This window comes from Salvia splendens, chromosome 9 (genome assembly GCF_004379255.2).
Source record: "Salvia splendens isolate huo1 chromosome 9, SspV2, whole genome shotgun sequence".
Classification (NCBI taxonomy): Eukaryota; Viridiplantae; Streptophyta; class Magnoliopsida; order Lamiales; family Lamiaceae; genus Salvia; species Salvia splendens.
The window spans coordinates 12,058,545-12,086,486 of NC_056040.1; the positions used below are offsets into that span (position 1 = coordinate 12,058,545).

General features: G+C 41.4%; 3 protein-coding genes, 1 long non-coding RNA gene, 1 other non-coding gene and 1 pseudogene across 5 annotated transcripts; 4 read left to right on the forward strand and 2 right to left on the reverse strand.

The window, feature by feature from the left end:
• The window catches only part of LOC121749532, a 3,783-nt pseudogene extending 1,804 nt beyond the window's left edge, over positions 1-1,979 (forward strand).
• A 459-nt stretch (positions 1,980-2,438) lies between these two features.
• TRNAM-CAU lies at positions 2,439-2,512 on the forward strand. The gene has a single exon. It is a non-coding gene; the product is annotated as a tRNA-Met (tRNA).
• A 2,327-nt stretch (positions 2,513-4,839) lies between these two features.
• On the forward strand, positions 4,840-5,830 carry LOC121747195 (uncharacterized protein At3g17950-like). The gene is made up of 2 exons (XM_042141196.1): positions 4,840-5,186; positions 5,275-5,830. The coding sequence occupies exons 1-2, from the start codon at positions 5,103-5,105 to the stop codon at positions 5,728-5,730; spliced, it is 540 nt and encodes a 179-aa protein (XP_041997130.1). The 5' UTR covers positions 4,840-5,102; the 3' UTR covers positions 5,731-5,830.
• Positions 5,831-8,518: 2,688 nt separating this feature from the next.
• On the reverse strand, positions 8,519-8,903 carry LOC121748227. The gene is made up of 3 exons (XR_006039412.1): positions 8,869-8,903; positions 8,670-8,785; positions 8,519-8,575 (listed from the first exon to the last, which is right to left on the reverse strand). It is a non-coding gene; the product is annotated as an uncharacterized LOC121748227 (long non-coding RNA).
• A 2,023-nt stretch (positions 8,904-10,926) lies between these two features.
• Positions 10,927-12,464, reverse strand: LOC121747146. Its single transcript, XM_042141141.1, has 4 exons — positions 12,431-12,464; positions 12,268-12,355; positions 11,735-12,181; positions 10,927-11,638 (listed from the first exon to the last, which is right to left on the reverse strand). The coding sequence occupies exons 1-4, from the start codon at positions 12,460-12,462 to the stop codon at positions 10,928-10,930; spliced, it is 1,278 nt and encodes a 425-aa protein (XP_041997075.1). The 5' UTR covers positions 12,463-12,464; the 3' UTR covers position 10,927.
• A 1,909-nt stretch (positions 12,465-14,373) lies between these two features.
• LOC121747871 (putative late blight resistance protein homolog R1A-4) lies at positions 14,374-18,557 on the forward strand. The gene is made up of 3 exons (XM_042142012.1): positions 14,374-15,554; positions 15,827-18,065; positions 18,306-18,557. Exons 1-2 carry the CDS (start codon positions 14,445-14,447, stop codon positions 18,047-18,049), a joined length of 3,333 nt encoding a protein of 1,110 aa, XP_041997946.1. The 5' UTR covers positions 14,374-14,444; the 3' UTR covers positions 18,050-18,065; positions 18,306-18,557.
• The last annotated feature ends 9,385 nt before the right edge of the window (positions 18,558-27,942 follow it).

Below are 27,942 nucleotides of genomic sequence, written 5' to 3' on the forward strand. Positions count from 1 at the left end.
ATGAATATCGCGTATTCTGGTGTTTATCAGTGGTGGTATACAATCGGTTTACGCACTAATGAAGATCTTTATACCGGAGCTCTTTTTCTATTATTTCTTTCTGCCATATCCTTAATAGCAGGTTGGCTGCACTTACAACCGCAATGAAAACCGAGTGTTTCGTGGTTCAAAAATGCTGAATCTCGTCTGAATCATCATTTGTCAGGACTCTTCGGCGTAAGTTCCTTGGCTTGGACAAGACATTTAGTACATGTCGCTATTCCTGGATCCAGAGGGGAGTCCGTTCGATGGAATAATTTCTTAGATGTATTACCGCATCCCCAAGGGTTAGGCCCACTTTTTTCAGGTCAGTGGAATCTTTATGCTCAAAACCCTGATTCAAGTAGTCATTTATTTGGGACCTCCCAAGGAGCAGGAACTGCCATTCTAACTCTTCTTGGAGGATTTCATCCACAAACACAAAGTTTGTGGTTGACTGATATGGCTCATCATCATTTGGCTATTGCATTTATTTTTCTTGTTGCTGGACATATGTATAGAACTAATTTCGGGATTGGACACAGTATCAAGGATCTTTTAGATGCACATATTCCTCCAGGAGGACGGCTGGGGCGTGGGCATAAGGGTCTGTATGATACAATCAACAATTCGCTTCATTTTCAATTAGGCCTTGCTCTAGCTTCTTTAGGGGTTATTACCTCCTTGGTAGCGCAACACATGTACTCTTTACCTGCTTATGCATTCATAGCACAAGACTTTACTACTCAAGCTGCATTATATACCCATCGCCAATATATTGCAAGATTCATCATGACAGGGGCTTTTGCCCATGGAACTATCTTTTTCATTAGAGATTACAACCCAGAGCAAAACGAAGATAATGTATTGGCAAGAATGTTAGACCATAAGGAAGCTATCATATCTCATTTAAGTTGGGCCATCCACTTTTTGGGGTTCCATACCTTGGGACTTTGTGTTCATAATGATGTCATGCTTGCTTTTGGTACTCCGGAAAAGCAAATTTTGATCGAACCCATATTTGCTCAATGGATACAATCGGCTCATGGGAAAACTTCATATGAGTTCGATGTGCTTTTATCTTCAACCAGCGGCCCGACATTCAACGCGGGTTGAAGCATCTGGTTGCCCGATTGGTTAAATGCTATTAATGAGAATACTAATTCATTATTCTTAACAATAGGGACATGAGACTTTTTAGTCCATCATGCTATTGCTCTGGGTTTACATACAACTACATTGATCTTAGTAAAAGGTGCTTTAGATGCACGGGGTTCCAAGTTAATGCAAGATAAAAAGGATTTCGGTTATAGTTTTCCATGCGATGGCCCTGGCCGAGGGGGTACTTGTGACATTTCGGCATGGGACGCATTTTATTTAGCAGTTTTTTGGATGTTAAATACTATTGGATGGGTTACTTTTTATTGGCATTGGAAGCATATCACATTATGGCAAGGTAACGTTTCACAACTTAATGAATCTTCCACTTATTTGATGGGCTGGCTAAGAGATTATTTATGGTTAAACTCTTCACAACTTATCAATGGATATAACCCTTTTGGTATGAATAGTTTATCGGTCTGGGCATGGATGTTCTTATTTGGACATCTTGTTTGGGCTACTGGATTTATGTTCTTAATCTCCTGGCGGGGATATTGGCAAGAATTGATTGAAACTTTAGCATGGGCTCATGAACGCACACCTTTGTCGAATTTGATTCGATGGAGAGATAAACCCGTGGCGCTTTCTATTGTGCAAGCAAGATTGGTTGGATTAGCCCATTTTTTTGTAGGTTATATATTCACTTATGCAGCTTTCTTGATTGCCTCTACGTCGGGAAAATTTGGCTAATTTTTGAATGTGTTATATTCGCGATAATCTCATTTTTTTCGACGGAGAGAAGGCCTGCCTTCTTATATTTCTACATCTAGGATTCGACTTGTATCATGGATACTAATATAACCTGAACCATTATGGCAAGGAAAAGTTTGATTCAGAGGGAGAAGAAGAGGCAAAAATTGGAACAGAAATATCATTTGATTCGTCGATCCTCAAAAAAAGAAATAAGTAAAGTTCCGTCATTAAGTGACAAATGGGAAATTTATGGAAAGTTACAATCCCCACCACGGAATAGTGCACCTACACGCCTGCATCGCCGTTGTTTTTCGACCGGAAGACCGAGAGCTAACTATCGAGATTTTGGACTATCCAGACACATACTTCGCGAAATGGTTCATGCATGTTTGGTGCCAGGAGCAACAAGATCGAGTTGGTAAGGATTAACCTTTCATTTCTATAGTCGATGATCATAAATGGCCTCTTTACCATTCTGTATAAATGTACTATTCTATTTGTACAGATATGGTAGAGGGGCACATTCAATCCTTTTTTGTCTATTAGTTTTGACTTCTTCTCTTCAGCGCGGGGTAGAGCAGTTTGGTAGCTCGCAAGGCTCATAACCTTGAGGTCACGGGTTCAAATCCTGTCTCCGCAACATCTTTTTTTAGCCAAAATTTTTTTGGCTCAGTTAATGTTAACTAGGACCCCTTTTTGGGGGTAGGAAGGGGAAAAAAGAGGGGATAGACTCACTACACTATCACGACTAATTATACCCAATCCTTTAGCATATTAAAAAAAATTACTTTATATTGGGCGGATAGCGGGAATCGAACCCGCATCTTCTCCTTGGCAAAGAGAAATTTTACCATTCGACCATATCCGCGTTTTTTAGTATTCTTGATTTGTCATAATCGTTTCTGAAAACGATTTTCTCATCTCCCTCTCCTGTTTTTGTCTTACACGTGTCATAATTAGAAATTGGGCGAAATGCCATTACTTTTATGCCTTTTTTAATTTTGGTTCATTTGGTTAAAACAAAGCAAATTAATACAGGCATGGTATAAGTTAAAATGAGCGTAAAGTTAATTTTTTTATTTATTTTCTGTGTGCAATTATGTTTTCTGCAACTTAAGTTTCTACCGATGCCAGCAAGATGCAATTCCTAGAACTCAATCAAAGCACTTGCAAACGAGTACTAACTTAAAAGTAGAGACGGCATGTATCAAGAAGGGGCAAATGCCCCTCCTCCATTTTCTTCGCATATATATAATTTATATAATATAAAATTTATTTAGTTTAATTTCTCATTAATTGCCCCATCTAAAATACTTGAATTTTGCCTATGCATATTTTTGCCCCTCCCCGTATAAATTCCTGGCTCTGCTTAAAAGCATCAGCATGTACCATCAGACCTATACACCCAAGCTCCTGTGAAAATGTAGTTATACATATCTTTGTAGCACAAGATGGCCTTAATGGGTTGATTGGATTGCACATATCCTCAAAATATAGTACTAGTATTGTACTAAAAGGAAATATAGTGCTAGTATTGTATTAAAAGGTGGTACGGGACCCGAGGTTTCAGAATACTAGCACAACACACGCATATGAGAACAAGGTAACATTAGTAGAGGAGATGCAATATGTATGTATAATCAACAAATGAACAAATTAAAACAATACAATCAACATGCATATGTATGTAGTGGCAAATGCAAAATATTTATCCATAGAGGCTGAAATTTCTAAATTTTGTTTTAAAGTATATATTTGAATAATTTAAATCATTTGTAGAGGCTTTTTACACTATAATTTAAACTAAATTTGAATAAATTTTAAAAAAATTAATAGAAAAAAAGAAAAAAAAATCATTGAGGGCTTAAGCCCCTCCCTTAATACACTTGGGTCTGCCCATGTATGTATGTATAGCAAAAAAAAAACGAAGCGGCAAGAGGCAATATGCAATGTCAAATTGGGACAAGCTAACAACTATAGTATCAAGGATCCAAGCGTGGAGAAGGCATTAATTATCCTCTATTTTCTCAGGTGTATGAAACACAAGCTAAAAACAACTGAACATAATGCAATAATTTCGAATTCTACAACATAAAATATTTCATGCATAGGACAGTTATAGAGAGCAGTTCGAGCAGAGACAATTACTACTATGTTTAAGCCGCGAACCATAAAATTTGTTACCAGATTAGTCAGGCTAATTCAGGGATTGGCTTGGGTCCGAACCAAGCCGCAATCACAGCGATTCCTTATATGGAAGCGTTTTACAAAAGAGTTGGTCATTTTTCTATTGAAAATGTGGATCTATTAAACTCCACATAATTATAATTATAATTATAATTAGAGTGAACTACGCCAATGGTCCCTGAACTATGCATTTTGCACGCCAATGGTCCATGAACTTTAAAAATATCGTAGATAGTCCCTGATCTAAGGGATAATCATATTTTTTATATTTTTTTCACTTTTCTTCTAATTTTATACTAAAAATACCCCCAAAAAGCTTGGAGGGTATTTTTATCCATAAATCCAAAAATTTAATGTGAATCCAATTCTAATGATGGTGGAGCAGCCAACCAACAAATATCATCCAATTCTGATGATATTTTTGGATTTATGGATAAAAATACCCTCCACGCTTTTGGGGGTATTTTTGGTATAAAATTAGAATTTGGGGGTATTTTTGGTATAAAATTAGAAGAAAAGTGAAAAAAATATAAAAAATGTGATTATCCCTTAGTTCAGGGACTATCTACGATGCTTTTAAAGTTTATGGACCATTGGCGCGCAAAAGGCATAATTCAGGGACTATTTGCATAGTTAACTCTTATAATTATAATTATAATAATGAAATTGGTAGTGAAAAACAGTATTCCCTGTGTTTTGATTGAAAAGTGTGCAGTGCAAAGGCCTCAGTTATGGACCATGTAATATAATTCTGCAGCACCACCAGGAAACACACCATATGATTCTTGCACCAACTCATTTTTTTTTTAATTTTCTCTCTCTTGGGCTACAAATATTGGATTCCCCCCTCCTATTCCTATACAAACCATCTCCATCTTCACCTTACCTCAAAAAGAATAAAGTCTTCCAACATTAAATTTCATTCACACACTTCTAGTCCTAATCAAATTTGACATTTTTCCCATCCCCCAAAGAAAAACAGATCTTCACTTTCCTTCCTCTCTCTCTCTCTCACACACACAAACACCATCACACGCATTGTGATGTTGAATCCAGCAAATCATGTTGCGCCACAGCCTTCATCTCCCACTAATTCGTCCCTCTCCTCTTCTGATCTCGACACTGAGGTACTACTCCCTAAATTCTCAATTCTACCACAGTTTTTGTAAATCTACATAGATACTAATTGATGGAATTGATAATTGTGTGTGACAGTCAACAGGCTCATTCTTCCATGACAGAAGCACCACGCTAGGAACCCTCATGGGCGTCACCGTCCAAGCCATAACGTTCCGGGCCACCTCTCAGCACCGCCAGCAGGAGATCCCCGGCTCCGGCGGCGGCGCCGCCCGGAGAAGCAAGAACAGCCGGGCCGCCGTTGCCCGACAGAGGCGGCGGTGGTGGCGCCTCTGCAGGGACGAATGCGACTCCAGAAGGGCCTCTCTCGGAGATTATTTGGAGGTGGAGAGGAGGTTCGGTGACGGCGGCGGCGCGGCGGAGCTTGAGGAAGGGCTGGTTCAGGAGATGCAGCCGAGGAATGGGCGCGCTTTGTTTGCGGATGGGATGGTTCTGCCGCCGGCGCAGGTTGTGGAGGATTTGGATTCGTCGCCGTCGGCTGCGGCGGGGATTTGTAGATTCTCGGCGGTAGAGCGGTGGTGTAATTTAGTGTAGTTTGTATGTTTATTGAGTAGTGACTTTTTTTTTTCTTGCTTTTTCTGTGGTGTTTTGCAGTTTTGCCTCGTTTATATTTTTTTAATTGTTTATTTCTAAATCTGGCACCACTGATTGAACATCATATGATCTGCTTTATGGAGTTGAAAATGGTCAAGTGCTTTTTCAAATTGGACCCATGTTAATCAATGCAATACTCAAATTATACTGTAAATATGTGTTAAAATCAGTATTCAATTTGAACTTATAAACACGTTTCAAATTAATACAGCAAGAATAAATTTGTAGGCGTGAATGGAATGCTAAAAAGTGAATCATGCAGATTAAGGAGTAAGATAGTACTGGATTGATTCAAACTTCAATGGACTATTTGAAATGAAAATGGGCTTGAAAGTTTGAGAAATTCAATATATAGGCCCATATTACCCGACAAAGCACAGTAATGAGAAGAAACTGTTTAGTCCAAATGTCCAATAGTTTTCCAGTTTCTTAATTACGTGGATCTTAATGAGATTATGGCAACAATATGAATACAACCATAATTCTTCTTTACATCTTATTCTTATATCAAACGGAAATAGTCATTTTGAGTCGGGTTCACATAATTCCTTCATCTACCGTCTATTTGTCACGTTATTTTAAAACTAATATACCTCCAACATTTTTAATCTTCTTCGTCACGTCATTTTAAGATCATGTTAGTTCAGTATTTCTGTAATGAAGTAAAACGATCAAATAATGAAGTTCGTATAAAATGAAGTAAAACGATCTAAATATGAAGTATATTATTTGCTTGATTAATTTTATCAACTAAATTAGAAAATGAATGACTGAGATTTGATCCCTAATTCGGTTTTTAAAATGAGCTTGACATTGAATACAAATATACAATCCTACATTAGTTTGTTATATTATTTACTAAGTTCCAGTGATTAAGCATAGTAAATACTCCAGTAATGATAGGTTTCTATAGTTGAAGAATTTGAAGGCAGTAGTTTATCAAAATTATGATAGTACTCCACTAGATACCAAAAGTTTAAAAATACGAGCTATATAGGGAGTACTTACAGCATCCACAATAGTCATAGATTAGCAATAATCATAGCTAAAAACTCTTTCTGCCACATCATCATGCCCTTCCCACGACTTAGTAATAGGCTAACCAAACAATAGCCTAGTCAATACCCTAGCCCTCCAAAGAAAAAAACACAAAAAACAACAATGAAATGAATTAAAAAAAACATAGAAAAAAAATAAAATGAGAATAGGATATTTTAGAAAAAATTAGAAGAAAAATGAAAAAAAAAATTAGCTAGCCGATCGCTCGTCCACATAATAGTGGACTAGCGATCGGCTAACCGTGGAGGTCTTTCTTCTTTTGTGCTAAGAGAGTAATGGAATTCCAATTTAATGAAGGAGAATAGATTCATTCTAATTGAGGGAGTGACGCATAATGATTGTGCGTCGTTCTTAATGAAACGCATAACCATTATGCGTCGTTAAGTAATGACGCATAAGGATTATGCGTCGCTTAACGACGCATAAGGGTTGTGCGTCGCTCATGAACGACGCACATTGGTTATGCGTCGTTAAGGCGGCTTTTATCTGCCTCCAGTCACACGCAGATCACAGAACGCACCTTCATACACTTTCAATTCCTCTATCTCGGCGATTTCCGGCGTTTTCTGGCAATTTCCGGCGATTTCTCCATAAGATCCGGTAATTTGTTCATCAATTTAGCTACATTCATCATTATTCATGTTTATTGTGCTTTCATTTGTTAGTTTTACCCAATTTATACAAATTAGGGCTTGTAGGAAAATGTCCATAATTGTCGTTGGTTTATATGTTTTTGATGCAGAAATCATGCAAGTATTTGTGAGTTTGTATTGGGGTGGTAGAGTAGTTCAACTACCACATATGGGTATTGGTTATGACCCACCTCGTGCGAGGAGCTCCATTATATTAAATTCATGTGTTTCCTATTATGAGTTGGTAGCAATGATTTGTGATGCGATGGGAATAGATATGAACCAACACACAATTGAATTATTATGGAGACAATGTATAGTCTATGGTTCCGGTATGAGTTATACATGTTCTGTGATTCGCAATGATGATAGTGTAATGTTTATGTTCAACAATGCTCAAAATTCAAGTGGGTGTATTGAATTATTTGTTGAGTATTCACCTGTGAGGAGTGAAGAAATCCCACCAGTTGTTGATTATGGTATTGGAGCATCTGCGAGGTTTGAACAAATGAGTTTTGAGTGTGGTATTGGATCATCTGCGAGGGTGGACCAAATGAATGAGCAGAGAGATGTTGTAGATGTTGTAGATGTTGTAGATGTTGCTGATGTTGGTGTTGGATTGAATGATGAGGTAGATGATGCAGATGATCTTGATGAGCCAAGGCCACTATCCGAGACAGAGCCAGACCCCGATCTCAGTGATGGTGATGGTGCTGATGATGTCGGTGCTAGTTCTGATGATGAGATAGTACCATGTAAACCTGTTATGCAAGGTGAACAACCACTTCCGGAATACAATCCTAATGGGTTTAGATTCTTTCGTGAATTACCAAGTCGTCCTTCTGGAGTATCGGATGATGTGGGAGGTAATGAACACAGCCTTTTGTATTGGAATGAGAATGAGCCGCATCGGATTGTGTTGGGAACAAAATTTGATTCCAAGCTACACGTGAAAACTGCTATAACTATGTGGAGTTTATGGAATGAAAAACAGTTTAAGGTTGTCGAGAGCAAATTAAGAAGGTGGCATGCTGTATGCAAATTTCCAGCAGGAACGACAGTCACAGGGGCAGGCATCATCAGCACCACCGATGCTGAAAAGGCGAGGGAATGTAAGTGGGAGGTTTCAGTTACACAAAGGTCGCATGACGATATGTGGGAAGTTAGGAAGTGGAAGAATCGACATACCTGTATAGGCCATCGTGCTAATAGAGATCATGCTAACTTTTCAGCCCCAATGATAGCTCTGTTGATTCGACATCATGTGCGACAATGTGCCGATTTCAAGGTCTTCTCAATAATAGCTGATATTCAAGACAGATTTGGTGTGTTAATCAGTTATAAGAAGGCGTGGTATGCAAAGAGAAAGGCTATAGAGTTTGTATACGGTGGATGGGAGGAGTCGTTTAGGCAGTTGCCAAGCTACATGTTTGAACTCCAGTCACAGAATATGGGCACAATTGTTGAGTGGAAGCATAACGATCTGTTGAGTCAGAGGCGTACAATGGTGTTCAACTATGTTTTCTGGGCATTTGGGCCTGCAATACATGCGTTCCAGAAGGCCGCACCGGTGTTAACAGTGGACGGGACTCACCTTCGAGGAAGATTTAAAGGTAAGTTGCTTGTTGCTTGTGGTTTTGATGCTAACAAGACATGCTTGCCTATTGCATATGCTGTGGTGGATGAAGAAACCAATGACAGTTGGTCGTGGTTTTTGGATCATGTCAGAACTCATGTAGTGAAATACGAGAGGGAGGTGTGCATTATATCAGATAGGCATAAAGGACTCTTGAATGCAATGGAGTCTGAAATCATGACTAGGGCCCCGCAGATACACCACAAATTTTGTTTGCTTCATGTGAGGGCAAATGTGTTGAAGAAGCACAAGGGCCCCAATGTGAAGGCCATTATATGGAAGTTGGGGGTCAGTTCTCAGGAACGTAAATTTGCCAGAAGACGTCGAGCACTATATGATGTCAACAGTGGTGCGGTTCGAATGCTGAATAGGATTACAAAAGAATGTTGGTCACTGTGCTACGATGGTGGAGTTAGGTGGGGGGTGGCCACCACAAACATGTCGGAGTGCTACAATAACGTCTTGAGGGGTGTGAGAGAGTTGCCGATTAGAGCGTTGGTTGATTTGACATTTTGGAGGACGGTAAAATGGTGGGCGGAGAAGAAGACAACAATAGAACACACCGAAGGTGAATTAACCCCATGGGCGAGGGACAGACTTGCTAAGAATGACTCAAAGGGGCGAAAACATTACATCACTGTCATTGACCGAGATCTAGGGAAGTACCATGTCCGAACTCGAGGAAGAATCGTACAAGGAGTGTCAAAGGGCAACAATGTTCAAATAGTCAGGTATTTGGAATCGAGTTGCAGTTGTGGTAAGTGGCAGATGTGGAGAATCCCTTGTTCGCATGCTTGTGCGGTTGCTAGAGACAGAGGTCATGTTATGATTGACCTGATAGATGAGAAGTACTACCTAGGTACATGGAGATCACAGTACTATAGTGAAGTTTCATTTGATGCACCAAGACATGAAGAGTATTGGGTTGCACCTTCATGGAAATTGTGCATCACCCCTCAGCAGTTGATTCCTAGAACGCGTGGCCGAGTTAGAAGAAGGAGGATACTTAATCAAATGGATGTCCAGGAGGAGGATGAACCGAGAGCTCCCCGTCGTTGCAGAAATTGCGGGATAGAGGGGCATGACCGAAGAAATTGCTCAGCCGGTGCCGTTCAGTAAAGTCATGGTAGCCATTTGCATCTGAACTTGTGTATTTGAGATGTTATGTATGTATCAACATTTGTGAGATGTTGTCGACATTTATGATGTGTTTTATTATGTCTAGACTAAAAATTTTGTAACATTATGTGTTTCAAAAAGCCACACACAACCCGGAAAAAATGTTCAAAAATGTGAATTCAGTGTAGAAACGAAATTCACTTGGTGACGCATAAGCATTATGCGTCACCAATAAACGACGCATAACACTTATGCGTTACCAAGTAACGACGCATAAGAGTTATGCGTCACCAAATAGAGACGCATAATAGTTATGCGTCACAAAAGCAATTTCGTTCAGCACTGTTTAGTCCAGAAACTTCGCCCGGTCGGGCGATTTACGTGCCTAAAATGCCCGATCGGGCGATTTTATGATTCAAAATTTGTTATTTGTTTCATAATACGGTTTATATTTGGTATTCGTTTATATTTGTAACCGAATTTTATATCAAAATCATAATACTGATTTATCAAAATCATAATACTTCGCTCGGTCATATGTTGATATTCGTTTATATTTGTTTATCAAAATCATAATACTGTTCATTCAACCATAGCAAAATAATATTTGTTGATCCTATTTTTCATCACATAAAAAATAATCAACCACAACCTGTTTCAATAGACACAAATACTGACATATGCCCGAAATCTATCTAGATGGAGGCGTGAACTTTGTCGGAGCCTTCCCTTTGTTCTTCCTTGTTGAGAAGCCCCTGAATACATTCTGCATAGCCCGGCCAATCGTACTTGATGATCGTGAGGATCCCGCGGTCGGTGGTCGGAATATTACTTCGTCATGTTCCTCCCCGCCCTCTTCTTCCGGACCCTCTTCTTCCTGACCCTCTTCTTCCCCTCCCTCTTCTTCCGGACCCTCTTCTTCCTGACCCTCTTCTTCCCCCACACGATCCATAAATTGATAATTCTGAAAGTACGTGTCACGTCCTTGTTGAGATGCATCCCAATCAGACACACCTCCAAAGAATGAATCACATGACGCGCGTGCTCCCCATTGCGAGGGCTCAATGCTTGCACCACTCAACTGAGACCATCCTGGGGGATCGTACTCCGGACTCAAGGGCTCTGGTACCGCATACTCAGGTTGCGGTTGCTGCTGCTGCGCCAACCTATGCTGTCGTGTAATCCCGTGCCCACCCGTCCGGACACCCGGCAGTCCATGACGAAGAGAAGTTGGTGGGCGTGGCGGCACGACCACATTTTGCCGTTGAGAAGATGGATACTCCATCGCATCAGCATGGTTCATCGCACGAAGTGCCGAAGCAGCCATGTCTCGAATCTGAATGAACCGAGGGTCTGTGTCATGCTCAGAGGTCAAATGCCATATCCCCTGAAGGGTCTCAACCTAGATAACAAAAATACAAATGACATCATACCACTTGGAGCAATACAAACTTTAAACTAAACTAAAGACGTTTTTATATACAAAAACATCACATACCGCCAATAAATTAGAAGAGGCTGCCTCGTTCATCCCGTCAGTTGACTGTGTCCCAGGTTGAACTAGGTACGACACGGTGATCCTATTGTACCACGCCATATAACCCGGATTAATGCGACCACCTAGTGTCGCCGTTGCGTGGTCAAAAGTTGCTTGGAACCTGTCGTGGCGCAAGTCCCATTCATCAATGAAGAACTTATGTACCTTAGCCCAATCAGCGCCCTTCCTCCCACGGCGATGACTTTTACTCAAATGGCCGGAGCTATGTAGCATCCTATCACAGTACTGAGGAATACGCTGGTAGCGGTTAAATTGTCGACAAACGCGTCCAGCCTCGTGTGCCTCGACAAATGACCAGCACACCAAATAAGTATCGCACAAGTAGGATGCAGTCGAATCAATGCAGTACTCAGGGAGGATACAGTCTGCATAGGGTGTCCACAGAAACTACAAACAAATAAAATAAAAAACACAATTAATTTCATACTATAGTAAGTAAATTCATTAATTAAGACAACACAAATAAATTTCACCTGGCCAGGACGGATCAGTGATAACTGATCACGATAATGAGCTACTGAATGTCGGGGCGCATTTCCAATTTCAGTAACTCCGTGCCACCTATACATAATATTAATGTCAAAAGTTATCAACAAAACACATAATTATGTGAGTTAATTTAAACAAAAACATTACTTGGCTCCGCACGGGGTATACGGCGTGTGCATAGGCGATATCAAGAAGGCTGGCCTCAATGTAGGCATTCTTTCCCAGGCCCACAGCTGCAAGAGAACCATAGGTCCACCGACATCTCTTCTCTGTCTGCCTACAGAAGCCTCGCACAAATAATGATACAGGTATGCTAACGCAGCACTACCCCAACTGATATTAGCCACATCTTCCGGATCGTCTAAGGCATTTAACCACATAAAGGGGACCTTGCACCCTGTGGTGTCCGGTAAAATAAGCCCCCCTAACAGGATCAGAGCATGTATGCGTGCTCTTTGAATGTATGCATACACAGGCAGCCCATCACCCAACGGCATCGTCGCTTGGTGGATCAGAGACGTCATCAACAAACCACCGTGCTTCGTTTCGGTTTCTGAGTCAGGTATCCATCCCAACAAATCTCTACACTTGCTGGACCAATCTTCAAATCCAACAGGGTAGTCACGGCCAGTGAAAGCACGACCGTCTGCTCTCAAACCCCACAGGCTTTGCACATCCTGTAAGGTAACAGTAACTTCCCCAACTGGAAGGTGGAAACAGTGTGTCTCAGGCCTCCAGCGCTCGATCAAGGCAGTTATTAGCTCATTGTCCATCCTCATCGGTCTTCCACATTCAACCACGCCTCTGAACCCCCATACACCTAGCCAATACATCACATTTTCATGTATAGGCAATGCCCACACCTTACTCTCCGTCCTACGACTTCTCAACACATTTGTTGTGCCATTCGCCAACAACGAGCTTGAAATGTGTTCGCTCTGATGAAACAGTAGTGATGGATCCTCAGGTCCATAGCATAACTGTTGTTCGGAACTTGCAGATGCCATCTACTTCAAAACATTCACCCATGCTTCAAATTTTTTTCATAACAACTCAACAATCAACAAGCTAACTAAATTGCAACTTAGGGGCACAATATATGCATAAAATCGCCCACCAAAAGGGGCACAATTACAAAAACTTAATCAATTGCTACTACCCATTCAATTATATGCATATGAAATACCCAAATTACGGAAAATCGACCAACAAATCCAACAATTTCATCATAAACGCTAATTTTGCTAAATTAAATCCATATGAAATACACAAATTACGGAAAGTCGTCCAAAAATTCCATCAATTTCATCATAACCCATAATTTCATCATAATCGCTACTTATATGCAACAAAACAACACAAAAATACCAAAAATCCATCAATTTAATCAAAAACCCTACTTTTACTAAATAACGGAAAACCTGCCCAAATTAAACATTAAAGGATGTATTTAGCCAAATTGAAGAACAATTACCGGAAAATGGTTGCAAAATGGTGGTAATTCGCCGGATTTTGCTCGGATTCGTCGGAAATCGCCTGCCTCGCCTGCTTCGCCTCTTTCGTCGCGTTTCTGCCTGATTCTGCCTTCTGCCCGTTTTAAAACTCAACTAAAGACGCATAAGAGTTATGCGTCGCTATTAAACGACGCATAAGTATTATGCGTCTCTAATAAACGACGCATAAGTGTTATGCGTCTCTAATAAACGACGCACAATGGTTATGCGTCATTAACTAACGACGCACAATGATTATGCGTCGTTTAATAGCGACGCATAAGGATTATGCGTCTTTTTGTTAGTGACGCATAAGAGTTATGCGTCACTCCCTGAAGCGGAATACGACTAATGCTCTTCATTAAAATGGAATTCCATTAAAATCCTTTACCAAAAAAAGAATTGATCCGCTAACCGTGCTAGTCCGCGCCTGACCTCTCATTCGCTGTCCGCTCGTTCGTCGCGTTAGCCTACGTTAGTCCACTATTGTGGATGCTCTAAATTGTTTGACATTTTCAACCAGATCAATAATAAGAATACTGAAGTATGAACTGAAGATCAAGTTTTCCTTAGAAATTTGGCAATCAATTGCTCAAAGTTGACATTAAGGCCACATTAAGGCCAAATGTAGCATAGGTAATTTTTTTTGAACTCATCTAGCAAGAGAGATGGCATATGCAGCTGTGATTTCTCTGAAGCAAATGATACATCGCCTTCTTAACTCTTCACACACTCCTATTGCCTCCTCGAGTCGAGAAATCCTTGAATTTGCATCCACAGAGATCACATCTTTGCAAGAATTTCTCAAAGAATTCTACAACAGCAACAGCAATAGATGGAACGCTTTGGATGCCGAAATCAGAGAAGCCGTACAAAAAGCAGAAGATGCCATCGAATCAAATCAGTTTCTCTCCCTACCCGAAGAATCGAGGCGAGAGATACGTTCCTTGATCGAAACCACGACGAAAATAAAGAAGGATTTCACTCCGTCATCACTCGACGTTGACGACGACGATGATGATGCAGCTGTTTCACCAACCAACGATGTCGGGTTTGAAATGGTAGGATTATCAAATGAATTAGCCGAAATGAAAGAAGACCTGCTCAAACCAATGAGGCCCTATGAATTCGGGGTTTACTCCTACGTCGGAAAGATAGGCTCTCTAAGAAGCATCACCGCAAAAGCCCTTTTCGACGATATATTCGTCGCAAAAGAAGAGCCCTTCGATTGTGGCGCGTGGGTGACCGTAGGCAGAAACTACCAAATCACAGAAATTCTCACAAATGTCATCGCCCAAGTAGATGATCAAGCACGAATTGATCATCATGATATGGAGAAATTGAGGAAGGATTTGTATGAGAGGTTGAAGGGTCGGAGATACATGATTGTGTTGGATGATATAGACGACGTTGAGGTTTGGGATGAGTTGAAGAAGTCATTTCCAGAGCAACACAACGGCAGCCTAATCGTGCTGGCTACGGGGCTAATCCAAGTGGCCCAATTTGCAAAAAGTTTTTATATTCACGAAATGGGGAGACTAAGCGGTGAGTTCATTTGGGATTATCTTCGAGTGTTGATGTTTGGGTGCGAGAAGGAGATCGATCCAGAAATGGAAAAAGCTGGGAAGAAGATTGTTGAGAATTGTAGAGGAAGTTGCATTGCGCTTGCTAGAGTTTTCTTCTTCCTCAACAAAGCTGACAAGACTCCAGAGGTTTGGACTAAGCTAGCGGCAGATGAACAACACTTCATATTCGTCGTCCACGATGAACTCTCCGAGGTACTTTTTTCATTCATACACCATCTCATCTCACATATAAAATTCTCACTGATTCTTCTATAAGAACGCCTAGATTGATCGATTTCACATGTCACAAGACTCCAGAGGTTTGGACTAAGCTAGCGACAAAATGATGTCTGATGCTCTTTCTATACATACCTTAGTGCTGTTTTATGCAAAAAAAGTTGGGTTTAAAAGCACACCAGAATCCTAAATTTTAAGATGTAGCCAAAGAGTAATGATTCCTGCATTTTGTCCTTTTTTCCTACCAGGTTTGTAAAATAAAAGAAGATTCATCTGTGCATACAGCCGACGAAAAGAATACGGTCAACTCTTTATTTGACATGTCTTCTTGTATTAAACTAAACAAGAAGTATCTTTTTCCCCAAACATACTTTCCAAAATCAAATATCATGTTGATCTGTGGGATGGCAGGTATTGGAAAGACTACTCTTGTTAAGAACGTTTTCGAAGATTCCTCAGTTTCACATCACTATGACCACCTGGTGTGGGTGGCTCTCGGCCCAAAATATAAACCAGAAGAAATCTTGATCGATATTCTAGCTCAAATATATCCCCAAATAGATAGAGAACACATAAAAAATGATGCAAAATTAGCTACAGATTTATGTGTGGAGATGGAATTATCATACAAGAGATGCTTCATTGTGTTAGATGATATGTGGAAGCCAGAGCCCTTATACCACTTAAAAACTCTATTTCCAAACATTAGAGCTAAAATCTTTGTGACAACCCGGCAACCTGTGATAGGTACATCATTTGGGCCAGATGATAAGTATTACACAGTGCGCGTACTCAATAAACAAGAAAGCTGGGATCTGCTTTGTCACAAGGTGTTTGCTGGTGTGTCATGTCCTCCTCGGCTGGAGGAAGTTGGCAAGAAAATTTCTAAGAAATGTGAAGGTCTTCCTCTCTTGATCCTCACAGTTTCCAATCTCTTGTCAAAAGCTGAGAAAACACTAGAGTATTGGAGCATGGTAGCAGAGGAAAGAAATTCAGTTTTCAAGGATGCATATGATCATATGCATAAGGTGTTATATCCTAGCTATCTGTACTTACCTCAACATCTGAAAGCATGTTTTCTGTATATGGGACTTTTCTCACGCAACGATGAGGTCCCAGTGTCGAAGCTCATTGATTTGTGGGTTGCAGAGGGATTTCTTGAGCCAGATCCTTGTCAAACTTTACAAGATTATGCTCGAAAATGTTTGATGCAGATTGTTAATCGAAGTCTAGTTATGGTCCAATGGAGGGACTCTGATCCCGAATCCTGTAAGACATGTAGACTTCATTCTGTGTTTTGGCATATGTGTAGCAGCGAAGCTGAGAAGAGCATGTTTTTCAATATTTATACTAGACACGGATTAAAGGAGGAGCAAAGAAGAGTGTGCATTCGTAATAACATTTTGTTAGGCATCAAACATGAGCATAACTCAATGTTATACACACGTTCTCTCTTATGCACTGGCCCATACCATCAGTATCCAGTACCAATACCTTTTAGGTCGAGGCTGCTGAGGATAGTGGATGCTATGTCAATCCGTTTATATGAGTTCCCAATTGAAGTTGTGGAACTCATTCATCTAAGGTACCTCACCCTCACTTGTGACGGGAGGATTCCTGCTGCTATATCCCAACTCCGCAACCTAGAGAAGTTGCTTGTAACAAGGCATTTGAGCACCAAGTCATTTGAAGATTCTTCAATCTTGCCCATGGAAATTTGGGGTATGAAAGAATTGAGATATCTTCGGGTTGAAGGGTGCAACCTACCTAACCCTAGTAGTGATGAGGTTTTAGCCAACCTCTCAACACTATTAGATGTGAACATTGATAGTTGCACTAAGGAGGTTATAAGAGGTGTTCCAAATATAAAGAGGTTAGGAGTCCGGATCCAGCTCGAGCCGGAAGATGATGGAAAGTCCTTCCATCACTTGAATAACATATCCAGTCTAGGCAAACTGGAATCACTTACTTGTGTGGTTGTGAATCCTGACCTAAGTCAAGATACTGTCACTCCACCTGCTCCTCATTCCATGTTTCCAGTGTCTCTTAAGATGTTGAGTTTGAGTGGGCTAGGATATCCATGGAGTTACATGGGCATAATTGGCAGACTACCTAATCTTGAGGTGCTCAAATTACGTTGCTATGCCTTTCAAGGACCACTATGGGAAACAGATTATGCCAGTTTCAACCAGCTTAAGCTTCTCTCACTCGAAGATACTGATCTAGTGCTGTGGCGAACAAGAAATGCCAGCTTTGTTTCTCTCAAGTATCTTAGAATTAAACATTGCTATAACATAGAAGAGCTCCCTCCTTATTTGTCTCACGGTGTTCGGATGCTTCAAGTAGCTGACTGCAGCCTTTCAGTTGTGGCATGGGCAGAAAAAATGAAAGAAAATGATTGGGAGAATAGAATACAAAAGCTAACGATTGATGTCCATTGTTCATGGGATGATGAGGATCTCGACTTATGACTGCGTGCTTACAAAGGTTAGTCTCTTAAGTTCAACTTTCTATTTTCACTAGTATCATAGACAGTTCCTATTATGTGCTACGTATATATTTCTAATGTTTTCTTATACATGCCCCTACTTGATTCTTTTGAAGATGTTGATCTACATTTTTTGCGAGAAACTCACTTTCCAAAGATTACTTATGCTCTTATCATTGTACCCTCTATGAAATTGGTTGAAGTAGATGAGTGTAACTCTGTTGTTATGAATTGGGCAGGGGAAATGAAAACAGGAACATGCATGGCAGCTTACCAGAATAAATGGCACTTGCAGACTCATGGGATTCTGGGATAACTTCAAATAATTACTGTTAGTTTAGTTGCTTCAGAACTAAGAATCGATTTATTGTTAGCTTAAAAAGAGAAAAACCAAGTGTGTGTTTTTTAGTTGTACAATTAATGGAAAACTGCAATATTAGTCCTGTGTTTATAGGGTGGTTGCAATATTGAGAAGTTCCATTTTAAGGTCATTATCTCTGTATGTTGTTGGGCTTTAGCCTTTAGTACTTTATGATAAACATTATAAAATCGAAAAGTGGAAAGACATAAAAAGGCTTCAACTCGAATATAAATCCTTGGATTGGATTCACGTAGACTCATTTGAAATAGTGTTCACATATGAGAACCGATGATCCTTGCTTCCCTTTTTCTCAACCGTGCCACTTCTACTCCGGCTGTTGAAAGAATATCATGCAGTGGCTAAACATGTTTAACGCCTCTTTAAATTGTGAGACATTGCGGTAAATGTTTTATTTATGGAGTATTTATAATTTTCTATCCAAATACTAAAAAGGAACTCCCTATAATTTTTATTCTCTGATTCTTAGACCGACTAAAGTATTTACGCCTTTTTATTTATTTATTTATGGATATTTTATTCTAAGCATGTATTCACGTAGTTCATGTACTTAATCTATCCATTCTATAACATTTAAGATAAAATATTATGTTTAGTAACTTGTCATTTGTCATCATAATGCATGGGAAAGATTTACTATTACATAAATTAAATTGTGAAATGAAGTTCCTTTTAACAAAATCATCACAATTAGGTAGATGATTGTTTCTTATGAAAGATGAAAATCTTATAATTCTACTCACAATAATGTTCTTTAACAATTCGGAATAGTTTAATAAGAATAAATTGTTGACAATATTCATTTTATTTAAGTTTTAAAAAATAAAATAAGACAGCTTGGTTAAAAATTTGTATTTAAATAAATATATAATAACATAATCATGATAAATATGATTATAAAAATTTATAATTATAATACTTGTACTACATTTGTAAAATATTTTGAATTTAAGTAAAAAATATAATTTGTCTGCATATATATTTGTTATTTTTAATGATTACGATTATACATGATTATTTTTATACATATTTTTATTTGATATATCAAATATATATTTCTTTGTGTTGATAATGTAGTTTTTAATGTGCATACTATTAGCAAGTTGACTAAAACAAATGCAATTTAATATAGTAATAAATATGAATTATTAAATAGATTATGCATAGCAAGGTATACATGCATTAAAAATTAATAGAGCTTGAATGAATAGATAAAATAATCCAAGTCAAATTATATGTAACACCCCGAAAAAAAAAAACATTAATCTAATTAAATATTTTCCTCGTTGACTTGGTCACCAATTATTTCTTAGTCCAAATTTAAATAAAGATTCTGTTGAGATTTTCCTCTCCTCCGATGATCAGCAAATAAATTTGAAAATAATTAAATTAATGAATTTCACGCACAAAAAAAAGAGAACAGATCGTCCCACCCCTTTCCCCACGTTGAAACCGCCCTCCCCTCACTCCATGAATCTCTCCCATATCTATCAACTACCTTCTCTCTATAATAATCCCTTCACAAATCAGCTTCCTCATTCTACCAAAAATCTGGAAAAAAATAGAGAGAAACAGCTGGAGCTTGAAGGAATCTCGGAAAAGATGGGGCAGGTCGTGAAGAAGAAGAAGAAAGGGAGACCGGCGGAGCCACCGCCGCCGCAATGTGAAGTGCGTCTTCGACCTAGACGACTACTTCGACGAGGACGAAGTGTTCGCGGACGAAGAGGACCAGCGGCGGAGGGAGAAGAAACTGAAGCACCTGCTCAAGCTCCAGAGTGGCGACGAGCCGGAGCAGACTAATCGGCGCACGCAGCAGGCGTCGTGCTCCTCCGACGGGGAGCCGTCGAAGAAGCGAAAAATCAGCGTGAGGGAGTGAGCTCTGGAAAGGGCGATGTGATGCGACGACGCAGGAGAAGAGCAGACATGCGGCAACAGCGGAGCGAAGCTGATCGGGATGGCCAGCGACTTAGCGGCTTTGCGATTAGAAATTGGACACGGCATGTATCCTCAACGGTGGCTGCTGGGCAACGACGACACAGACGGGCAGAGGCGACGTCGCTGCCTGTGCGTCTCCGGCAGTGGCAGAGAGGGCGAGGAGCAGGGGCTGACCGCGACGGGCCGAACAGCGGTGGACAGCAGCGATGATGCTGGAGAATTTCAGTGAGGCAGCGCTTTGACAGCAGTGGAGCGGAGGAGACGGCAGCGGCGGCGGATTGTCAGAGAGAGAGCGAACAACGACGAACGCCCCCTTGTGGAAGAGCTGCTCGACGGAGAGCTGTAGAAGAGTGTGAGAGAGAGATGACAGGGTGTGCTTGATTTGAGAATAGGATTTCAATTCCATTTGGAATTTCACGTTAGGTAAGGAAGATTAAGGTTTTGGGCCTTGTTTTATTTAATGTTTTGGGTCAAATGAATTAATTTAAATTTGTAGGCCCACTGTTTTGATAAAGGAGATGGCTTGGAGTTAATTTGGTTTGGTCCAAATTAATCGAATGGAAGATTGAGTCGAAGTGGGTGACTTCACGCACGCTTTTCGAGAACCGAACGAAAAAAAAAGTTAAGGCATTAAACGAATGAGGTGGGCTTTCTAACTAAGTATTTTGTGTGCTTTCGAACTAAATACTTTCAAGCGCTTTAGTTTTAATATATTGATTCGAGCATCATTTTATGTGACGAAATGCATGTGATTGCGATTATTACATGATTATGTGATTTATGTGCTTAAAGTGAAAGTGATTTTCATGCGTTGCGCTGTATAGCTTTTTGAGTGGTTTTGAATTGCTCGACTTGTTGATGTGATGTGAAATGATGCTCGACCTTGACAGAGAAAAATGATTTATGCTTCAAATACGTTTTTGAGGAAAATAAAGTTTGCAAAGGGAATGTCATGTCATGCTTTTGTTTGGGAAATGCCTATCTGTTTGTTTAGCAAGGGAGTTGTCCCTACTAGACCTATTGAAATCGAATTCGGGTCTGACTAGGAAGTGAGTTCCTACTCAGGCTAGTGTACACCACGTAGATCGTGCGCTATCTCTTCGAGTTGGCCGGTCTAGTGACTTTGAATGTGGCCGCATTCCTTGTCATGTATGTTGAGATTGTTGAGATGATGTTGTTGAGGTTGTTGAGATGATGATGTTGATGATTGCTTAGTGGGGAGTGAGTCCCTACTATGAGTTTAATCGAATTCGGGTCCTAGCAAGGGTGCGTCCCTGCTTGGGCTAGTGTACACGATGAGGACTGTGAGTCATCGAACGGGTTGGCCGGTTTTCGTGCTCGTGGAAAGTGGCCCCCTTACACGGCACCTTAAAGAACAGATATGACAGTTTCTTAAATAATTCAAGGAGAAGTGGTTGTGTTTTGAAATGATGAGGAAAAAGGATTTGAAGTTGAGTTGAAAGTTTGTGTTTGAGATATTTTTAGTGTCGCGGGCGTTTTCAAGATTAAAACTCCGAGGTCACTCAATGGTGGCATGATATAACTGTTTTTTTTAAATTGCTTTGGCATTTGTTCACTGAGTACATCAAGTACTCAGCCCTGCATGTGTTTTTCTTATGTGCAGGTTGAGCGGTGATGAGCGCGGTGGGTGTTGAGCATGAAAGTGAAGAATGTCTATCAAATGTCTAGAATATGTTGTGTCTTCATGCATAGCATTATTCTTCTCTCGAATGCTTCCGCTGAATGTTGTTTCGTATGAGTTTATGTATTGTTGAGATATAATCTTTTGGAGTTCTCAATTGTTGAGATACTCTGATTTTATTCGAGCTATTCCCATTTGTTTCGAGCTATGGTCGATTTGTGTCGTTTTCCCCTTTCTTCCCCGCTTCTTTAATCCTCCCCTAGTCGCGATCAACCGTGTTTTCTATTCTTAGAAAATGCGGGCGTGACAAAGTGGTATCAAAGCAATTTTTCTTTCCGCTCTGGACCCGAGAGTCTTTTTCTGTCTTAGTCTAGACTTGTTTTGCTAGACTAAAATATGGTTAAATTTGGAAGGCTCAACATCCCGCTTCGCCACGCTCAACCAAGAAAGAGGTAATATATTTTTATGTGAAAATTTTTATGAGAAGGTTTCGGAGATAGGACGACGAGAAAATTTTTTAGAAAGAAAGAGGAGAAAATTTTTATAATAATGAGGAAGTAGAATCTTTCCGTAAGGGATTGGTTTCAAATTGAGAATAGTATTTTCTGATGTTTGAGAAAAGAGCAAGTTTTGAAGAGAAATTATATGTTTGATTTCGAGTTTGAGTTTTAAAGTATGAAAGTGTTTTGCTTTGCGATGTTAAAATGTTGTGTGTTATACTTGGTTATCTTTATGTATGAATGATGATGAAGTATGTTGCGAACATAGAGTGCTTATGTTGTAGGCTAGATTGAATACGCGCGAACTGTAGTTTTAAGTTGAAATAATCTATCACTTTCCCGAGTGATAAAAACGAACGAAAATCTGAAAGTTTGGGGTGAACCCCTAATTTGTCAAATCACGATGAGGCAAGGAGATCGAGAGTGCGAATGGAGGCCGGTGAACCATGAAACTTTTTCTATTCTTGGAATGGCGCGAAACGTTGGAGCAAGCTTGATGTGTGAACTATATTATTATTTCCTACGTTTTTCCTGAACGACAAGAACAAAAAGAATACGAGGAAGATTTCAAGAAGATGAGGATAGAGAAGACGAAATGAAGCTTCAAACACGAAAAAGGTGCGAGATAAGAAGAGCTGATGCTAAGTGATGTAGCTATACAATGACAAGAGATCATACTCGCGATGCAAATTAATATAACATTATCTCGCATAATTTTGCTAAAAGTGGCGACATGATGGAGACGACCTTTATAGCAGACAAAGAAGCACGAGGATTAAAATGTTTTACAAGAAACGCGCTTACAACATGCCAAGAATATTATTAAAATACAACTTGCAACTACAGTTATTAATTTTAGCGATACGAGGAAGCTGCTTGGAAATTAGAAGACAAGATGATGGAGAAATTCTATATTCGAAGGACGTAAGCAAATTTCGGGACAAAATTTTTGTTAAGATGAGTAGATTGTAACACCCCGAAAAAAAAAGAAAAAAAACATTAATCTAATTAAATATTTTCCTCGTTGACTTGGTCACCAATTATTCCTTAGTCCAAATTTAAATAAAGATTCTGTTGAGATTTTCCTCTCCTCAGGTGATCAGCAAATAAATTTGAAAATAATTAAATTAATGAATTTCACGCAAAAAAAAAAAGAGAACAGATCGTCCCACCCTTTCCCATGTTGAAACCGCCCTCCCCTCACTCCATGAATCTCTCCCATATCTATCAACTATCTTCTCTCTATAATAATCCCTTCACAAATCAGCTTCCTCATTCTACCAAAAATCTGGAAAAAATAGAGAGAAACAGCTGGAGCTTGAAGGAATCTCGGAAAAGATGGGGCAGGTCGTGAAGAAGAAGAAGAAAGGGAGACCGACGGAGCCACCGCCGCCGCAGTGTGAAGTGCGTCTTCGACCTAGATGACTACTTCGACGAGGACGAAGTGTTCGCGGACGAAGAGGACCAGCGGCGGAGGGAGAAGAAACTGAAGCACCTGCTCAAGCTCCAGAGTGGCGACGAGCCGGAGCAGACTAATCGGCGCACGCAGCAGGCATCGTGCTCCTCCGACGGGGAGCCGTCGAAGAAGCGGAAAATCGGCGTAAGGGAGTGAGCTCTGGAAAGGGCGATGTGATGCGACGACGCAGAAGAAGAGCAGACATGCGGCAACGGCGGAGCGAAGCTGATCGGGATGGCCAGCGACTTAGCGGCTTTGCGATTAGAAATTGGACACGGCATGTATCCTCAACGGTGGCTGCTGGGCAATGATGGGGTACGAACCAAACCCTAATGGCAAGCCCAATAACAGTGACGGCCCATCAGCCTAGAGCCCAAGAAAGAGTTCGGCACGACCAAAGAGTTCGGACTCAGCCTATAGCTCGGTAAAGTTCGGCACGACCAAAGAGTTCGGACTCAGCCTACAGCTCGGTAAAAGCCGACCAGTCAAGCTCTCCTCTCAGATCGGCAAGAGCTGATCGGTAAAGTCCAGCAGTTCGGTCTCAACATTCAACCGAACTAGGAGTTAGTGGACTCATGAAAGACCTCCACGACCTCCACTATACCCACGATCTATTTAGTGGTATGAAGCAGTTATTGAGCAGTTATTGCTCACCCACGATCTTGTTAGTGGGGCTGCAAACCACGATCCTAGTTCGATGTATAAATAGAACTTAGATCAGATAGAAAAGGGTTAAGCTCTCTAGAGATAAAAACTCATATAGCAAGTCTGTGTTGTAAGCTGTAATCCCAGATCAAGCAATACAATCTTGCCCCCCCCCCCTTTTTCCCGTGGACGTAGATTTACTTCAGTAAATCGAACCACGTAAATTCTTTGTGTCATAGTCTTTATTCTCTACCAGCATTTACTAACATCAGAAATTCGCGGATCCATCACTGGCGCCGTCTGTGGGAAACAGAGAACAAAATTTGTGATAAAGCGAATTTTTGATCCATTTTTTCCACCCAAAAAATGCATACCAGATCGCAGAGTACCCGTATTCCTGCCCGTGAGAACCAGGAGGAAGCCAATCCATCCCACAGGTCTGGAAAACAGCCTAGGGATAAATCCACCACCAGTTCTCATGGCGAAGGAACAAGCCGCTCCAAAAATCGTCCCACTGAGTCTTCCCAGCAGCCCGATTTGAATGAGGCTGTCAAGCAGTTTTTGGAGGCGAAGCAGGAGGAATTCTTAACCTTCCTGCGAAAAAGCCAAAAGCAGCCGGAGACGAAAACGGCGGATTCTCCTTCTCCCTCCGCACAAGAAAGTCACTACCGCAGTAGTGTCGCATCTCCCAGGAGAAAGAATCCCCGTCCCCCACATATTCCAGTTCCTCCTCGGTACCGGAATCACAGGAGAACTCAATCTCCTCCATACCGACGAGATATCGGATTCGCCGTGTACGGAGCACTGAAGACTCCGTTCTCGGACGACATCACCCGAACTCCCCTACCACAGAACTACCGAACTCCGTCGATGACTTACGACGGGCTCGTGGACCCTCACGATTTCTTGGGGCGCTATCAATATAACATGGCGAACCAGGGTCTCAACGAGGTCCACATGTGCAAGCTGTTTCCCGAGCTGCTCATCGGGAACGCGAGAAGGTGGTTCGATAGCCTCCCCCAGGGCAGCATCAGATCTTACCGAGATCTAATGGATGCCTTCCACAGGAGGTTCTTTCAGAAAGCGGAAGCCCGAATCACTTCGGCTCAGCTGCTTTCCATTCGTCAAGGTCGCGACGAAAAAATCAGCGACTTTATGACAAGATTCCACAAGGAATGCCTGCAAGTAGACGATCTCAACGATCTGCTTGTCATCTCGGCATTCCAAAATGGAATCCTGCCCGGAGCTCTCTACAGGAAGCTCGTTGAGTGCGGTCCGCAGACAGCTCAGGAAATGTGGGACATTGCGGACCAGTACTCCCGGGCCGATGAGGCAGACCGTCGCAAACGGTCGTTAGACAGCTCATCGACCCGAGGAGACAGAAGGAAGCCCGATCATAGCGATCAGGGGCATCCTCGCCGGACTCCATTTGAAAGAATTCAAAGGGCTCCGGTGCAAGACAGATTGGGACCTCGTCTCAATCCCGAGAAGCCGCCCGCTCAGTTCGTACCGCTGAACAAGCCGAGAGCGGAAATTTTCGAACTGCACTCTGACCTATTCGAAAAGCCAAAGCGGATGACGAAATCAGCCGCGCGCCGACCACAGGATAGCTACTGCTCCTACCATCAAGACCACGGTCACGATACTGAGGAGTGCAGAAACTTGGCTGCCGGTATCGATGTTCTTGTGAAGGCAGGGACATTGAAAAAATACCGAAGCAAGCAGCCAAAGAAGAATAAAAAGCAGAGTGGTGCGAACTGCGCTCCTCAGGATCCGAAAAGGCAGCCGGATCCCGAAGACGATGACGAGCCGCAATATGATGGAGTAATCCAGACTATTGACGCGCTCCCTGCCGGGAAGACCAAGTCGTCCCTAAATTCAGAACGCAGAGGCTCCAATCGAGAGGAGCCAACGCATAAAAGGCTGAAGCAGGACGAAGTGATTACGTTCTCGGCTGCTGATCCCGTCCCGGCCATCTCTCCTCACCAAGACGCCATTGTCATCCAAGCCGGAGTGGCAAACAAACTGATCCACAGGGTGTTTGTGGATACAGGAGCGTCGGTTAGCATTCTTTTTAAAGAGTGCTTCGACAAACTAGAAGTGGACCCAGCTCGGCTCAGTCCGGCTCCGCTTCCCCTGAAGAGCTTCACCCAGGAGGACACCCGCCCTGAAGGTATTATCAGCCTTCCGATCACGGTGGGGAAAGCGCCTACTAGCTCCAGTACGATGATTGAGTTTTTCGTGGTGAAAGCTCGGTCCCCGTACAACGTCATCCTGGGAAGAGACTGGCTCAACACAGTTCGGGCCGTTTGCTCCACCTATCACCTCACCATCAAGATCCCTACTAAAGGAGGGATAGCGGTCATCCGAGGTGACCAAAAGAGAGCAAAGGAATGTCTGCAAATTGCGCTTAGAAGTGCCGAGCAGTCAGATCGGCACCACCAAGCATAGCAATCACAGCAGCCGGAGTCAGAGGCGATGACCGAAGTCATACCGGAGCCGAACTCGATGACAGTTCAGCTGTACGAAGACGATCCATCCAGAACGGTTAAGATCGGCTTCGCGGGAACGCCCCTACTTCGGGAAAAAACCATCCAGCTCCTCAAGGAGTATAAAGACGTCTTTGCATGGTCCCCGTTGGACATGACCGGAGTGCCCCCCGAGGTAATCACTCATCGGTTAAATATTGATCCTTCAGTCCGGCCGATAAAACAGAAGCAAAGACTCTTTGCGGCAGAACGAAGTCAAGTCATCCGTGACGAAGTCCGTCAATTATTGAAGGCGGATGTGTTATTCGAAGTGAAGTATCCTTCGTGGGTGGCCAATCCTGTCATGATCAAGAAAAAGGAAGGAGGATGGCGGATGTGCATAGATTTCACCGATCTAAATAAGCACTGTCCCAAAGATTGCTATCCCCTTCCGAACATAGATAAAAAAGTAGAAGCTTTGATAGGCTTTGAAATTTTTTGTTTTCTTGATCTGTACAAAGGATACCATCAAGTTTTAATGGATGAGATTGACGCTTCAAAAACGGCCTTCATTACTGATTTCGGCATTTTCGCTTATAAAAAGATGCCATTCGGTTTAAAGAATGCCGGAGCCACTTATCAAAGGATGGTAGACAAGCTTTTTCGGCACCTGATTGGAAAGGAGGTCGAAGTGTATGTTGACGATATAGTCGTCAAAAGCAAAAGCACTTCGGAGTACGAGCACAACCTCAAGTCCACTCTCAACGTGCTCAAGAAAGCCAACCTCAAACTTAATCCCCAAAAGTGTACCTTTTTGGTAGATTCGGGAAAGTTTCTGGGTTGTTGGGTTT